At 38.7% G+C, this 17256-nt stretch overlaps 1 protein-coding gene across 3 annotated transcripts in view; it reads left to right on the top strand.

The window, feature by feature from the left end:
• The first annotated feature begins 118 nt into the window (after positions 1–118).
• The window catches only part of KPNA3 (karyopherin subunit alpha 3), a 46112-nt gene continuing 28974 nt past the window's right edge, over positions 119–17256 (top strand). The window contains exon 1 of one of the 3 annotated variants that reach the window (XM_015637647.2): positions 119–138. Coding sequence is in view for 2 of the 3 variants with exons in the window: in XM_033514884.1 (XP_033370775.1) it covers positions 2926–3000 (75 nt within the window). In the remaining variant the exon portion in view is untranslated. Of the gene's footprint in view, positions 139–2866; positions 3001–17256 lie in introns of those variants that run through there. The other 2 variants (XM_033514884.1, XM_015637618.2) reach the window with 2 other exon arrangements.

Below are 17256 nucleotides of genomic sequence, written 5' to 3'. Positions count from 1 at the left end.
GCCGGCCGCCTTTTGTGCCGCCCCCCGGGGCGGTGGCGGCTCTTCCGCCGGGGCTCGGGGCTGCCCTGCCCTCGCCCCGCGGTGCCGCTGCCGCACACGGAGGCCTGTGCTGGTGCCGGGGACCGCTCCCACGCTCTGGTGAGCCAGTTTGTCTGGTGTTACAGTGTGCTGTGCTGGCCCGTTTTGTTCCCTGTCCTCCCGTGTATCAGCCCCTTTTTTCTTTTCAGGTTTTCTATTTTATTTCTAAATGCTGGTAGGCACATCGGTAATGGTCTGCAGGGCGTCTCCGTATGAATCGGGAAAGAGTGCGGTGCTCGGTGAGGCTAATGGGCTAATAGTTTACTGCCCCGAATTTGAGAGTTTCGGGGTTATTGGGAGCTTATTCCCTAGAGATGTTCCAGAGGTCTTCGAATCTACGTGTCATTATTGGACACATTTACAGTTCTACTTGCAATTGAAAGAAGAAATCTTAAATCTCGTGTTTAAGTTTCTGTAATAGGAAAGGAAGGGGGAGGGAGCTCTGAAATCAGGCTAGGATTGAAATCGGCTTAGGATTCGCTAGAGTGAAAACCTAAATATGTGTCAGATTACTTCGACTTCACCTGAGGGTGTTTTCCATGCTTCTGTAGATTTTATCACTTAACTTTTGTAATCGGTAGACTGGAATTTTAGTCCTCTGAAAGCACATTTTGTATTTTAGCGGAATTCACACTTCTGTTGCTATTACTTGGGTGGAGACAATTTTATGCAGGTCAGGCTTAGCAGCAGCAGTGTCTTTAGGATGACATTCACGGTGTAAAGTAATCCTTAATTTTTATTGAAGTCTGCAACAGTGAATCTTTCTCACAGAAAATACTGCATGTAAAGAGTATGATAACTTCAACACTTCTGGCTAACATTAGTAAATGTTAGAAAGTAACTAAAAATTGCCCATCCTTCTGTTTAGCAGTTGCTTCTCAGGGTAAGGAGGGGGCGTGGTGCATTTCTTTTTCCCCTTCTCATCCAGTGAGGCTCTTCCTGCTGCTCCTCATTCATTTTGTCCTTGTCTCATCTCTCCGTATTGGTTACCGGCTTTGTTGCTGCTTTCTCAGTCACTGGCCTGATTCCATCAGAGCTCTAAACAGGGAAAGGTTAGGTACGTTCATGCCTAGTGTGAACTGGTCTGACATCCACGCTTGCTTATATTATAGTGTGCCCAGGACTAGGGGAATTGAATATCTGCCTCCATGGGAGGAAGGAGGGAATGCACCGCCTAAGCTTTCCTGAGATTACTTCTGCCAGACCACCTAAGGTAGCTTAGCTCTCATTTCCCCGCAAAGGGGAGTAATTATTTTGGAGTAGTGTATTTGCTCTTATGGAGAAGTATATCCCTAGGGTCGTCTTCCAGTGTGCTGACTGATTTCCTTTCTGTGGCTGAGCCTAAGATTGGTGCAGAGCTCCAATAATGGTAATGTAGTTAAAGCTGTCATTACCTGCTTTTGAAGAGGGTTAAAACCTAAATAACATATTTCTTTTGCAACAACAAATAGATAAAATGCAGAGGTATTTTCAAGTTTTATGTCCATAGAAATATGCTAGAATGAAATTTTGTTTCATTTAAAGGACTTTCAAAGATTGGAAACATTTTAATGTCTTTCAAAATAAATTAATTTGTATTAAATGTGTAAGATTTTCTACTAAACCTCCTTTTTGACTCCTTCCTGATCCGATTATTTAAAAGTTCATGTTAGAAGTACCCTTCTGGAGTAAACTTTATCTAACTTAAGCTTCTAGAAGTAAAACAATGTAAGTTAAGTTTAGAATGGAGAATGAATGAGCACAGCTATATCATTGCCATTAGTTACTGTGCCTCTCTTGAGGAACTGGTACACAGACTGACCTGCTGATTGCACAGATTGTCTCTGTGTAGTGGAAGTTATTGGCTCTTCTATATTTTCTAAATCAAATATACCTAATTCCCAACTGTCAGCAATTAAATACACCTGGTTTGCTCCCTGTACTGCAATAAACAGTATTACATTGAGATCCTGTCTCCAGTTTTCTGTACTCAACTTTGGAAGTCAGGAAGGCATCAGTGGCTCCCGATGCAGATCACTGGCATTGATCTACATCTTCTCGTTTTGTCAAATTCCACCAAAGAGAAATGAAGTGTTTAGAATGATGGCATAATAAAACATGGTCTGATATCTAGGTTATATCCTCTGGAAAATTTAAAGTATTCAAAGCTGAACAGTCTCAGCTTCAGTTTGATAACCATGGCACTTGAGTCACCTTCTGCCTGGAAACAGTCATTGCCTTTGAACACATCAGGCTTGAACGGATTCTTTAGTAATCTTCCTTTGACTGCTGTTAAATACTTGTGAGTTACTATTGATCCCCTCTGGGTACAGACTCTTCTGGCAGACCAAAATACTTACTCCTTTAATTTGTAGTTTACTCATATTTTATTACTGGGTTTGCTGGGCCATATAATTGTCTTTGCTTTTTCTTAATGCAACTTTAAGGGAAAGAAAAGATGAGTGAATACTTTCAAATTTTGTTATGTACCCCATGCAGCTTCTCATTGTGCTTTTCTCAGAGCAAAGGAACAAATCTGTTGAGCAGAAATCAAAGCTTCTGAATCTTTGACCTGCACAGGTTCATTCTCCTTTTCCTAGTTTCAGGTTTGGGTGGAAGTTCCATACTGGAATTCTGATTTTGCGGTATTAATGGTGAAAAAAAATATTTAGCCCTCAAAAGGGATGATAGCAAAATCAAATTATGTGTTAAGTAAGCCAGAAATTAAATGTTCTTCACTTAATATGAGTTTCTGTTCTTTCTTTTATTAGTGAAATTTTTCTATTTTTATAGGTACTGACATGTGATTAGGAGCAGACAAAGTTAACCTCAACCTGCAGAGCTGATCAATAAGAAGCCAAGACATTCATGGCTTCATCTGGACAAACAACTGCCAGTTCTCACAGCCTTCTGAATTCTGTGTTCTCCAGAGATGTGAAAGAGGTTTTTGAATTGTTACACATAAAATGAGAATTTTCCTGTGTTCATTATGGACATGAGTCTTAAATCTTAGTGATTTATTCTTTTTCACAAAATATCCAGCACTGATTATTCCAGTACATTTGAGGCTTTACAGGACAAAATTAGACAGTTGCAATCAAATTAATTTGTGATACCCATTGTAACTGTGTTTGTTTATATTGATATCTAAGCTAGCCTAGCTTTTAGAGAACCTAATTTGAACCTTCTGATTTTTGCAGTTCTTCAGCTTCATTCTTTGCTTAGTAACATCCTTCTTAGCTTTATTTTTTCCTTCAGTGTCCTGGATTAGAAATGTTGCTTATTCTTCATTACGATAGCAGGCACCCATTTGTTGACTCACAGTTCTGATGTTTAAGGTGATAGATCAAACAATCAGCCCATTTCTTTCTGTCAGGATTAGTCAGCATCCCTGACTAAAAGTGAGGAAAAATTATTGATGAGCAAAGGTGTTATAATTTCTAGGGCTGTCTGCATGACTTGCTGATGTTTTTGTGTGTGATATAATGAGACTGCGTGGTCAGGTAGTTAGCAAAGTGCGTACTAAATTAAAACTGTATGTGCACTCATTTAAAAGAAAACCAACCAACCAGAAAAAGAAACCCAAAACCTGGTAAGGAGTTAGTGTGTTATAAACTGAATAACGTCATGTAAAAACACTTCCATGACCGGGATTAGAATTTTGGATACTTGTCGTACCCTTTATCAGAAATCAAAATAAGACAAGTCCTTGATCTTCTGTTGGTTAGGCTGTAGGGCTATCCTTCGGAAATTTGTTGAAGGCCATTTACCAAAAGGAAGTACAGCCTCTCTGTCATCTTTCACTTACTTCTCTATTTGATTTTTAGTTTTTGAAGTCCTGGTCACTGACGTCTTTTCCCCAGTTACAGCAGTTGTATCGCCTTTTAGTCTGTATCACCCTTGGGATCAGGAACTTTGAAGGATACATTTTTATTCTGTACCTTCAGCATCTTCACCCCAAATGAGGAAGAGAAAGAAAGTGGGCTTAGGCCAGATCTCTATCATCAGCTCTGGCAGATTCAGTGTATTTACTGCTCCTGCATTGCTAAAAGTGAGGATCTGGTTTTTAAGAATACTTGAATTCTTTCCCATGTTTCTATCATGCTGCCATGAATTTTTTGCAAGGCAGGGGTATGGCATTCTGGGGAAGCCAAATTTGTGCAGCCCCTGGGCATCTGGGAAAAGGTACAGGTTGACTTAAATCCACGTTCATGTCAAGTGTCAAAAGCTTTTTGCAGTGGAGGTTCCATACCTGCACAGTGTTAATGAATGAGCAGTTGTGCTGCTGCCAGCTCATTTCTGGATGCTGTCCTGTGCACTAAGAGTTTTTGCTGTCTCCCTCTATTCCCCTCCAAGGCTTCATGAAACAAGGGGTTGTAGCAATCCCAGAAATCCTGGTAGTCCCAGTTACTGTATACCAATGCAGTTTCTTTCAAGATTTCACAGTACAGATTGATCAGCTCTCTGCCTTTCCCTTTGACACAGGATAGGATACCAGAAGGGAGTAGGGCTTTAACAGCTGGTTTGGGTAGGTTTAAGGTACTATGGACTTGCCATCTTAAAAGGTTCACTGGCTTGTTGAGTGAAGTGAAGAGACAGGTGTCAGGTAACTTCTTGTTGGGAACTAGATGTAATACAAGATCCAGTACTCTCCTGCAGAGGTTTTAACTCTAGCCACTTCTTTATTACCCTTTAAACCCAGTGTATATATATATGTGTATATATTTATACTCTTGGGAGAATATAAGTGTACATGTTTCTACCTTGGAAAGAATTACATGGGTAGGAAGTTAGATACAGATGTGGGAAGCCTTTTTGGTTGCTCGTGCTGCAGAATTTTCCAAGCTTTAGTCTGCAGGTAAATGGTACAATGCTGTGAAATGTTCGTGACTCTTGGCAGAAAAGAAACACCTAATAAGTCCATTTAGTTGTAGTCTTTTCCTTGAGGTTCAACATCAGTTGAATGCATTGTATTTTAAAATATTTAAATACACAGATACATTAGGAAATCATTGTTTATTTCAAAAATACCTGTGGAGAATGCAATTTGGAGATGGTATCTCGTGATGAACATAATCTTCATAAGCGTCATAAGCTGATTGGGATCTGTGCTTGCTGTATTGAGGCCCAATTATTGCTGTTTGCTGTTGTGATATACCAAGCCTCTGGTAATCTTTCTGCAATTATAGAATTTGTCTTTCTTCGTTCTTGTGTTTTTCTAACAGTACAGCAGTGGCACTGGTATCTCTAAAGTTTTGTTCATGAAAGGATTGATTTTTAATTTGTAGAATATTAAAGTCTGGTCACAGCTGGTATCAGTGTAGCAGACTAGTTTTAAAGGGCACTTTAACTTTTTACATGAGTTCTTTGAGGCTTTTATAATTGTAGAGTTCCAGCACATATCCAAGCAGAATATTTTGTCCTCTAAAACTGTGTTATATGAAAAGACAGCAATTAGGAGGATGCACCAGCTACAAGTAACTGATCAGATTTGTATTTGTTGTGGGATTAGAAGTTAATTAATAATTAATTAATAAATTAATAATTAATAAATTAGAAGAGGCATCTAATTTATAAAAGGTAGAGAAGGCAATGAACTAGTAGATAATGGGTTGTGTCATCAAGTAGTAAACACAAAGTGACTTGATTTGAAAAAAAATCCAAAACCTGTATCTTTTCCAAAAGTAGAGTCTGTTAGTTGTTTCTAAAATACCTGCTGTGGGAAACTGATACTGAATTGACATTCCTGATTACTAATATAATAGCAGAAACTGGGCTTTGTATTCCATTTCACAAAATTTGGTGTGGGTAGTCAAAAACACTGATTTATTTCAAAAAGTCAGTCCTGCATCAGAACTGTCTGTGCCTTGGAGTGAGCTAGTTGTAAAGCTTTTCACATTTCTTTAATTTTCTGCTCCCTTAGCTTCCTGAGCCAGCCTTTCACATCTGGAGAAGAACAGTGGTGGCTCAAAGAGGTCAGTGTGAAGGGGAGAAGGTATATCTTGTCTAGTGGTATTTAACTGTTGTATTGTTATCCCTTCACAATCAGATTAACACCATTAAATCTGCTGGGGAGGCTCCTCTGGGTCACCTGACGCTTGCCTCCTTTCTCAGGCTAAGTAAATGTTTCAGTCAGCTTTAAACTTGATTTTGTTTGTATTTAAAAAATACAGCAAGTACAAAATAGGAATGTATAATGCACTAGTGCCTGCAGAACAGGAGATAAATTTGTATCTTCTTCATTCAAACACCTGTTACTGAATTACTCATTTCCCTCATACTCTGTCATGTCTCATCAGCTGAGGACCTCTTCTTGAGCATTTTTAACCTTGGTTATTGTCAGATTCAGTAACAGGTGGACTTTGGAGGTGGTGATAGAGTGATTCGCAAAATCAGTTGGGAGAAACACCTTCCTTTCAAGACTTTGGAGCCTTGATGGAGATGTGTTTTATTGAATGTTTAAGCTCCATGGCAAACTTGCTGGTGTGGAACATAGAGCTCATCTCTACGAGGAGAAGGTGGTCAGACCAACAGAGTGTTAGGGTGGCTTGTGCCCATGTTTTCAGAGGTGCAGTAGGGGATTCCTGACCAGGTGCAGTGTCAGATTTTGGGTTTGCAGTTCTTGTAGTCCTAGTCCTTGCCTTTTCTTGGTCAACTACAGTGTAAATTATAAGGTTGATGAGTTCTGTGGAGAGACTTTTTTTTTTTTTTTGTCTTGCTGAGGTAACTGAAACCACCCTAACCAGCAGATAGTCTTTTCATGCAGCTTTTTGGCATCAGGACCTCTCACTTCTTTTCATGCATATGTAATAGATGCAAAGTCAGTGGTAGTGACTTCTTTGCAATAAAAGTCTGACTTTCAGCCAGATACAGAAGGTTTTCCACATCAGGAGAGGGTCCTGAAATTAGAGCCATGCTGTGATTCATGAGGATCCTGTTAACCACTGTTCTCCAGGTATGCCAGAGGATTCTGTACTGTTGGTAGCACTGATCAAACAGCACTGAGGAGCAACCTTCCAGACAAGAGGAGACATTAAAGGAGCACTGACATGTGCAAGAAATGTGACCGCACCTTTTTTTCTTTAATCGAAGGATGTATAAATTGGAATTTTGAGAAACTGAAGGAATCCTCAAGGAGAGAAGTATGATACCCAAAATGTTCAAGTAGTGTAAGCACACAGATTCTATGTTTCTGTCACATTAAAGGGTGAGGTAGAAGCATCCAGAATTCAGGATGCTGAAATGATTAAATCAAAAGGGCAGCTGACAAGGTTCATAAGATTATGGGATGCTGCTAGAGTGTATTTTCTAATTCCTAATGCTCCATGTTTTTCCTGCGTTGTCAGCTGGGTTTGTTGTTTTCTCTTGCATCTTGAGCAGAATGATCTCTTCATAGATTTAATTAGGCAGCCAGCACATGTTTAATCTTTGTTTTCCCTTTTGATTATATCTTTCAAGAAACAGCAAAGGAAATCTGATTTCATTTGAGCCATGTAATATTATACTAAAAAAGTTTACTGTGGTTGAATATAGCCTAGCTCTCTAGAGACTTGATTTGTTGTGGGTTTTTTTTCATGGCACTCTGTGAATGTATGCAAATTGCAATTATTTTTCCATTTTATAGACAGAATAGCAAAACTTTCTTCCCCACTTCACAGGGAGGTGCTTATAAATATATCATGGATTCATAGAATGATCATCTGAGGTACTTTGATATTACACTTGAAGACTGTTTAAGTATCTGAAAAGGGAGTGTCTTTATTCAAACACAGATTGCACAAGAAGGTATCTGGTTAGTATTTAGCCTTGTATGTTTTCTTTTTTTGTTTTGTTTTGGTTTTTTCTTCCTAAGAGAAACTAGTACAAATACTTGGCAAGCTTAAGAATCTCTGGTCTTCTGGTGTTCAGAAATTTCTTGGTGCCCCAGAAATCTGTGAAGCCTTTCTGATCAAACACTTAATTTTTTAATGAATTTCTTGGAAGGAGTTATCTACAATTTCATGTAAGTTTTTACATTTGAAAGTATTTAAATCTGTATGTTAATCTGAAGATCAAAATTTTAGTCAGTTGTTTGCACCTAGTTACCATGAAAGGTCCTAATTTTGCTTTGCTGCTTTGATGTCCTGTATACAAGTGAATATAGTATTTTGTCTGTGAAATATGGTACTGGGTGGTGGGTTTGGTTTCTGGTAACATCTACTAGTAAAAAAATGAAACTGTACCTGAGCTGGTCTTCTCTAGACTCTTCTAGTCTTCTGGACCGTGGAAGGGAAAGGGGCCTCATTGTCTTTTGTGGAGGCAGTCAGGTTTTCCGCTTGACTAGACAGGTCTGCTGCTTTCTGTGCTTAATAAAGGCACGAGAGGGATCCTTGCGTAGAAACTTTAGGAGAGGACAGAGGGGATGTCATGTCTTGGGCAAGACCAAGGAGTTGTGTTGCTACTTCATTTGTTCTCCCTCAAGGATGGGTTAAGCTCTTTCCAGGAAACTCTAAAGCATTTACTACCCTGCTCATGCAATATTGGAAGATAACTAATTATCTTTTTAGAAGTTTGTACTGGCAAAAGCAGATTCCTGTAACATAAAAGTACCAAATCTCAAATCCTTATACCTATTTAATGTGTCAAGAGGTCTTAATCTTCTAACTTTCAAAAGAAGTATGAATAGGAATCACTTGTAATTAGGCTATCTTGGTTTCCACTATTCTTGGTGTTTATTTGTTGTATTACAGTATTCAGATAAAACATAGCTGGCATCTTTGTGAAATTCAGTATGCCCTTCTCTTTCCAAAAGATACAGGAGGAGAAGAAAAAGTCAGTGCATGTATCCATCAGTTTCTTTTGGGCTGCAGCATAAATGACCAAAGTTAAGTTTTTTCAAGGTTGACCTTCTCAAAATGGAGATGGCAAGTGACTGGATTGTCACTGTTTTTTGTGACATTCTGTGGAGAGGTTCCTTCTTTCCCCTATTAGGACAACCAGTCAAAAGTAGTACTTGGAATTGGTTGGTGATCCTTGCTGCCTGCTTGTTGGTTTGTGCAGACAGGCTGTTGCTCAGTGGTGAGTTTATCTTGGGATACTGTTGAACTACCTGGAAATTTGATTTTGCCTTCAGGTGGAGCCCAGATGGGTGTGTTGTGGGCTTTGTTCTGATGTCAGTAGAGGTGTGATTAACAGTGTTAAGATCTACATCTGAATGGAAATGCTGTAAAACTTTTTACAGGATATAATGTCCTTGATTCACACAACAGCAGTGACTGAAGATCGACTAGTTTGGATGTTGAATAGAGAATTCCAGCTCTCTTATTCTATATCAAACCAGGTGTAACATGTTCATTGTATTCCAGACCACTTCATGTCCTTCAGTACTGGTGCAATTTGTGTTGAATGCAGCCAGCTAACTTGTTCAGAATCCAGTCTCCTCAGGGTTTGTTTGATAGGTTTGTACTTGTAAGCTGGCTAATTGGGATATGGGAATGAAAACATGAGTGCTCACTTCTTGCTTCTTTGCTGATAGAAGCTCAGTATGGAGGTTGAACAGTTGCAGAGAGCATATCAGAGCCTTGAAGAATATCCTTACAAAAGAGCTGGTAAGAAGTAAACACAGCAATTGCTTTTCTGCCTAGATCTTTTGGAGTAGTAGAAGCAGACAGTGTGGATGGGCAGCTCTGTCTACTTCCACAGAGCTTTCAGGTGAGTCAGCATTATGAGCAGTAATAACTGCAGGTTTGTGGCTTTCCATATTGGCATAAGAGTGTGACTTCAGTGAGTCATTACCCATCACTAAGTAAAAGAGTTACGGTAGATGTCTCATTCATCCAGTTTGCTGAAACTAGCCAGGTTCAGATACTTGAATTATCTTGCCACAGACTAGTTAACAAAAGGCAGCTGGGTGTAATTTCAGGCGCCCCAAACTGGGGATTTAAAAAAAAAAAAAAAGTGTGGCAGCTCCAACTGCAAAAGAACTAGTTTTCTTTTAGTGACCTTTATTTACTGTGAGGAACGTAAGTCCCAGACAGATCATGGCATAAATTACAGTAGCATAAATACTGCACTCTGCTCTTAGTGTACCTAGCACTGTGTTAAATGTTACAAGCCAAAAGGAAGCTTTAAAATATTATGGTCCTGCAGCACACGGGGAATCTCGACTAAGTTTTAATAGCTTCTGCAAAATAATAGAATATTTACCAAAAAGAGGAGCAAATACCTTTTGGGTCAAATAGTAATCAAATGAAATAAAACTCTCTTGGAGTATCAGATCAAGGTACAGACGCATTTTAAGTTTATTTCGCTGCTGTGGTAAGTCTGTTGCTTGTACTGTGGAATCAATGCCCCCTGCCTGCATTTTTAACTGGGTCAGCATAATTTAATGTGGAGCTATGATAACAAAACCAGAAGTGAAGTTGTTCTAACTTTGTAGTGTATAGAACTGGGAAAAAAAAAATCCCTTCTTTTTTCTTAGAAGGACAATTTAGAGCTTTATATAGGAGCACGTGGTAATTAGGTAAGTCTCAAAATTGGGCTTGGGGAAGAAGTGTCTGCCTAGAACATACTCTGGTTGGGGGAAAAAAGATAGGTAATAATCCATGATGCTCGTAAGTACAGTAATAAACCTAGCTAGAAGGGTTAATTTGGACTAAACATTTGGTTTACTTTGGCATGAATGTAAAATCTTTTTGTATGTCCAAAAGAACTGGATGGAATTGGTGTCCAGAGCATCATTGTTTTTAATTCCTCCAGTTGTAATTAAGTAGTTGTATTCAGATCATGATGCAGTCCCAGAATTCTTCCCTCCTGTATTGTGATATACTTGCAATTCTTGGAGTAAGGGACATGCACTTTGAAAGTGTCAACAGGTAGAACAGTAGTGTCACCTCCTGTCAGTGCTCTTTTTTTTTTTTATCAGAAGCCAGCTGTTACCAGATCAAAATCATCAGCTTAAGCCTCAACTTCACACATATTAATTATATGCCTATATATGCATATAATAGGAAATAGTAAAATAGGAGTATTTATCTTCTGGTGTTAACCAAAGATAGGCAGCTGACAGTCCTAATCATCTCATCAATTGTATACAAACAATCATTTTGATTGGATTTTTTTCTGCCCAAACCAGCCTGGTTCCTGAGGCTTCTGCATTTTCATGTGCACTGCAGTATTTTATACTTGTTAAAAGTCAGGGAAGCAATAGAGGAAAAAAGGCCAGTAAAGCAGTTTCTAGGGAAGAACAGTGTTTACTTAATCAATACAAACATCACCTTTTACTGTCTTGCACCTGCACCTATGTTGTGAAGTATATAAATTGTACTGAAGGATATGCTCATATGCAAGAGGGAAGGCATTAGTTAAATCCAATCCAGCTGTTGGAAATAGGCCAGTTTTTTTCTTTCAGTTAGGCAGGTGGAAGTAGTCTAGAATTGACTTGCAAATGCTAAGCTATTTGGGTACTCTGTTTAATCAAGCTGCTTTACTAACCCAGCTATGTGTTCAGGGTAGCTCTTTCCTCAAAGCATGTAACTTCTGATTTTCTGGGACCTGTTTCTGTAATGTTGAGAGGCAAAAGCAGAAATAAGAATTTAATGATGTTTATAGATTCAGGGAAATTAGAATTGGTCAGTGATTTTGTTCTCTCTATTTAGTAGCTGAATTTTCAAAGGAATTAAATGCACATATTACTGAAGTTCCTGGAAACATAACTTTTGTATCCACAGAGCAGCCAAAGCTGGCATTGGGCTGTGGTGTTCATCTTGTCAAGATGATTCTGGCTTTCCCACTTGCATGGACTAACTCAAGGCTGATATGTGCTTGCAGGAGAGTGGGGGTAGGCAGCTAGCTGGTTGTGGGGCAGCTGGCAGAGTTGACGTGCTGCCTGTATAAAAACATCTGTTTCCTGCCTCTTCATTTCTGATGGTTTGTGGACTTGCTTGCTCAAGTTATAATGGAAGTGGTCTAAATGTGTTGATTAAAAGTTGACACTGCTGAGGTATCCCACTTAATGAGGTGGGTGCTCAGGATGAGCACCGTGCTGAGCTCCCTATCTTGTTACAATGGTAGGTAAATTTTTAGTTGTTAAATGCTGGTTATGCTTTAGTGTTCCTTCTGACACAATAGGTATAGCTAAAAGTAGTTAAAATTATTAAAAATCATACCACTTACTGTTATTGATATTTAATTGTGGATGAGATTGAGCTTGCTTAAAGTAGTAACATTGTTTTAAAACATTCTTTCATAAGTGGAGGACTATTCTGACTGCTTTGTTTAAGGTGTGATTTTTATCCTTTTGGATTAGCTTGATTTCTTTTTTTCCCTGCAGCCTTGTATAACTATAGTATATAGTTTTGGGTTTTGTTTCCCCCCCCCCCCACTCTGGTACAACACTTTATGTATTTGCTACAGAGGATTTTGAAACATTGAAGATAATATTGAAAAATGTTATCTTGTTCTAACGTACAAGTATAACTGATTGGTTTTGGGGTTCCTTGCTTTTTTTTTTTTTAGTTTACAGAAGCTATATGGGTTGCCTTTTCAAGTAGTTTAATGTATTATGCAGTTAAATGTTTTTTATGTTAAACAAAGGCTTGAAAAGCTTGTTAGACTTAGCTCCATAGAATCTCAATGTTATTCAACAGTTCCAAGTAATCCTTTTTTATTTCCCAGAAAGGTCTGCACGGCTCATGGTGAGGCACCCAGTGGAAGTGTGACAGGAGTGGTATTGGCTCTTTAACACATCATGAGCAGCTTTTGCACCCTCATATGCACAGGATATGTGATGATATATGCATAAATGGTTCTTGTGCAGCAGGTGTGGGTCAATGAAAGGTTCCCAAATAATTTGGCCACTGAAAAATAATTATTTTAACATGCTAGCGGTACAGCTTACGCTGATAATTCAGAATTCAGTGGCTATTGCTTTTGGATATCAAGAATTTGATGCAGTTTTGTGTTCTGTCATAAAACAAGTATCAACTGAAAAATAAGGAAGATACTTCCCTTCGCCTCAGGTGGCTGCAACTGAACTTTTGAGTTTCTTGTCATCTTGTTGAGAGATACCACCGTTGTTGAGAGATCTGAAATACTGATCTGATGAAGACAGCTGTATTCTTTATTCCTTCTACCCATTCAGTGTGTCAAAGGCAGTTTTACAAGGACTGTGGCATTCTTTTCCTATTTTTTTTTTTCTTGAGGTCTGGTGTCTCTTAAATCTCTTTTGTCAGCTCAGCATTTCTGTGTTTTGTGTCACAGTAAAACAAAGTTCCCTTGCAGCCCTTAACACAGCAGCCCTTGTGTGCAGAGATTTTCTTCTTTGGCATATAAAATTAATTTCAGATTTGAGGGAACTAGGAATTCTTTTCCTTTCAAGTAGAAGGAGATAAGGAGAGATTCTTTATATGTAACTGTATCTGACTTTGGAAGAATATTCAGAAATTCAGGATAGAATGAAACACTGAATTATCTAACAACATCTAGCAGATCTTCTGGGGTTTTTTATGCTTTATTTATAAAATGACAAAATGCTGAGGAACTTGAAATTAGAAATACTGCTCAACATCTACTTTTGACTTGTAACAAGACTTACAGTACTTGGCACATTACTGTGCTTATGTCAGCCTGTCAAACATACTGGTAAATAATTGTTCCTTACATATGGTGAACTGGGGAGAAGAAATCTCTTGTTACAAAAGCCTTATGAACTTAAGTCTGCTTTGAGTCATGTATAACAATTGAGATGTAATGTTGTAGCACAGCTTGATAAGTGTTGTGTTCTTATTTCTTAATGCTGACTGGTAGTTACTCATTTTTACTGTTTACATTTAGTGCATGGTGCATTAATACTTTGTGCTTAGGAGTGTCCTCATGGTTCAGATGCTGCAGCTGTCATCATTTTTGTGATATGTAGGATTTTGCCTGTGCTGTGTTTTCCCTGTCTGAGATTTGGAGACTATTTTTTTATTCAGTGAATAATTCAGCCAGTTCAGCCTTAGCTTGGGGGTTAGTGTTGAGATGTACTGTTTCAGTGTTCCATGAAGTTACTTGTTTGAGCACATTATGCTGAGATGTGATTACAGTCAGAAGCTATGGGTGTCAAACCCTGTATTAGATCCATTGGTCACCTCTTGCTAGGCATCAACTGGTGTGGCATCTATAGACTTCAGCAGGTGTCCTCCCTGCCTGGAAGCTGGGAATGAATCCTGGGTTAAGTTGCAGAATAATTTTGTCTCTTCTCTCTGCTTTATCTGACCGGTATTAGCTGGGGAAAACATTTAGCCTTTCTACTAGTGTATAAATCCATTGTAAATGCCTATCGGTTCCCTACATTCTGGTTCTTGCAGGTTGTGTGAAAGTGTGTTAATCTGCTTCCAGTGGTAATGATTCCTTGAAGGGAGGCTAGCACTGGTACTTAAGACTGCTTCTTTTATATGCTGTTGCATTATGTGTGTCTCTTCTGAGGCTGTAGGAAGGTGCTGATGACCTGCTGTATTTCTAAAATGGTTCATCTGAAACACAGGCTTTAAATACTTTCCTTTCAAGAAATGCCAAATCAGGACAAAAAAAATTATCTGAATCATTTAAGTCTGTTTTTTTGAGAATGTAATCTGGGTTTTTCCAATCTTCCTGTCCTATCCTGTCCCATTCTCCCCACCTCACCCCACCAGACTGGAAATCATGCCTTTTGATCTGCAAGTTTTAAAATACAACTTCCAAAATCCAGCAAGAGTATTCAGAATACAGTGCTATATGTATACCTTCATTTCTTGTAATTGGATGAAGCTGAAATATGTTTTAGGTCTTTCAAGGCAGGTATGACTAAACTGTGGATGTTCAGGGTCTTATCACAGAACAGTCACTAGTATATCAGCTCCAATGGTAAAAGGGGAAAAATTCAAGCTGGGCAACAGTCTGGAGAAATGCTCAGTAAGCAGCGTGAGTAAGATTAGGTAATCACCCAATGTCAAGTGCATTCATATGTTTTTCATGTAAAATTCATGTGTTTTTCATGTCTACAATTGCCACAGTTGCCAAGTATGAATTAAGTGGAATCTGTGGTCTTAAGCACATTGAATATGCAGTAGTCATCTCATGTGTCAGGGGCATGAAATGTGGGGTTAGAAATAGTGTCAGCAGGCTTCAAGTAAGGAGCACTGATCATGATCCAGCCATGGCAACCAAGTTTAACTGCCAGAATGCACCACAGGCTCTTTGGTGCATATACATGTAGGAGGACTCTAGCCTCAACATTGTATCACTGATTCTTGGTGATCCTGATGACCCTGACAAACCAATTTTTTTAAAAAATGCTGTGCCAGAAGGAGACTGTAAGACTGCAGGCCCTTAGTTTGGTGGGGAGCAGATAACACTTATTGGTTCCATGAAGTTAAGACTGATATCCCAGTTATCAACAGTTCTTGCTCTGAATAAAGAGGCAGCACTGGACTTAGCAGTGAGTACTGCCTGTTCTGCCTTTTAAAGGAGGAAGGTAAAAAGAAAATGTACCAGAGCTGCTTTAAAAGAGAAAACACTCATAGTAAGTTTAAAATGAAATACAAAAGAACAGTTAAAAGGATAAAATCTAGGTAATATGGAGATTGCCTTAAGAGTATTAAAGCTCAGAAAATCTGTGGTACTGGTCAGCAAAAATGCCTGCAGAGTTGATAACCTTTTTTATGGATCTTTCTAAAGACTGGTAGCTCTCTAAATGAGGAAAATATGGGAGATTTTTGCATATTAAACGTGAAAACCATAATGGAGTAGTGAAATATTTTGAAGATCAGCTTGATAAAAATCAACAAGAAAAAAGTAAAAAAAATATTGAGGCAGAATTGTAATAGGGTAGGATCAGAGGGGCTGAAGTAATGGAAGTATGAAACAAAGATAAAACCCTAATGGAAAATCTGAGTGAATTATTTGCCCTTAGAAAGAAGCTTGGAGTCTTCCCAGCAGAGACTTCATGGATGGCTGACTCTGAGTAGCTGTTTTTGGTCAAATTATTGTTAAGGAAGGTTTTCGAGTAAATTTGTGAAATGAGTAGTAATGTCTTGCCTGGAACTGCGCTGTATTTGGGTTTTTTCTAAACCAAAAATATCAAGCTGTTGAACTGTTTTGCACAGCATATAGTATTCCTTAAATCTGCCCTGCTTCCAGAAGAGTGATAGATGATAAATGTTATAGTCTCCTAAAGAACTTCAGATTTAGTCTGATTTTTCTGTTCGGTATAAGTATTCTAGAGTATTTTTGCATAGATGAGAGTAAATTGTAGGTAGGGAGCAAATCGAAATGTAAATTGTGCCTTTCATCAATTAAATCTCCAAGGCTTCAAATTTGGCACGTGCAACATTGGATTTTGGGGAGGAAAATTCTAGTGGACACTTGAGTTGACTGTTTATGATAGTGTACACCTTAAAATTTAAGATAAGTAGGAATAAATGATGAGATTTAGGGAAAGGTGGGGAGTTGTTGCTAGTGAAAAATTCAGTAAAGAATTTTGGTGACTAGAACACAGAATGATCAAGAAAAGAAGACTACAGCATTGTTTAACTACATTTTTTTAATTGAAATGCAGAGTTACAGAATCACAGAATGATGTAAGTGGAAAGGAGCCTTGGACATCTAGTTCCAGCCCTCCTGCCAGGGGCAAGGACACCTTCCACAAGACCAGGTTGCTCAAAGCCTCATCCAACTAGGTCTTGAACAATTCCACGGTTGGAACATTGAAAACTTCTGGGAAGCCTGTGCCAGTGCCTTACCACACTCACAATAAAGAATTTATCCTAATATCTGGTGTAAACCTCTTTCAGTTGAAAGCCATTCCCCTTTGTCTTATCACTCCATGCTCTGGTAAAACGTCCCTTTCCAGTTCTCTTGTATCCCCCTGCACTGGAAGGCAGCTGTCATGGGGAAGAATTGTTGAAAAACTTGGGGCCATGTGATGTCCTGAAATTTGACACCATTATTAAGATTACTCAAATATAAAGTTGTAATGGAACAATAAATTTGAATGACTAGTCTTGCTAGTTGCATATGATGACTTTTTGGGTTCTTCATTTATTAAGATAAATGAACCTACTCAGTGCTCTCCCATTCCCCAGCTATCCAGTCCTTATCATACTGAGCTGTTGCAACAGGCTCAGGTGGTCACAAGTATTAAATTTTATTTGGTTTACCAAAATGATGAGAGGGGAAAATATGTGCAGTTGTAGTAGATGC

Source organism: Parus major, chromosome 1, assembly GCF_001522545.3.
Source record: "Parus major isolate Abel chromosome 1, Parus_major1.1, whole genome shotgun sequence".
In the NCBI taxonomy this organism is placed as follows: Eukaryota; Metazoa; Chordata; class Aves; order Passeriformes; family Paridae; genus Parus; species Parus major.
The sequence above is the reverse complement of the archived record's forward strand: the minus strand, read 5'-3'. Positions and strand labels throughout refer to the sequence as shown.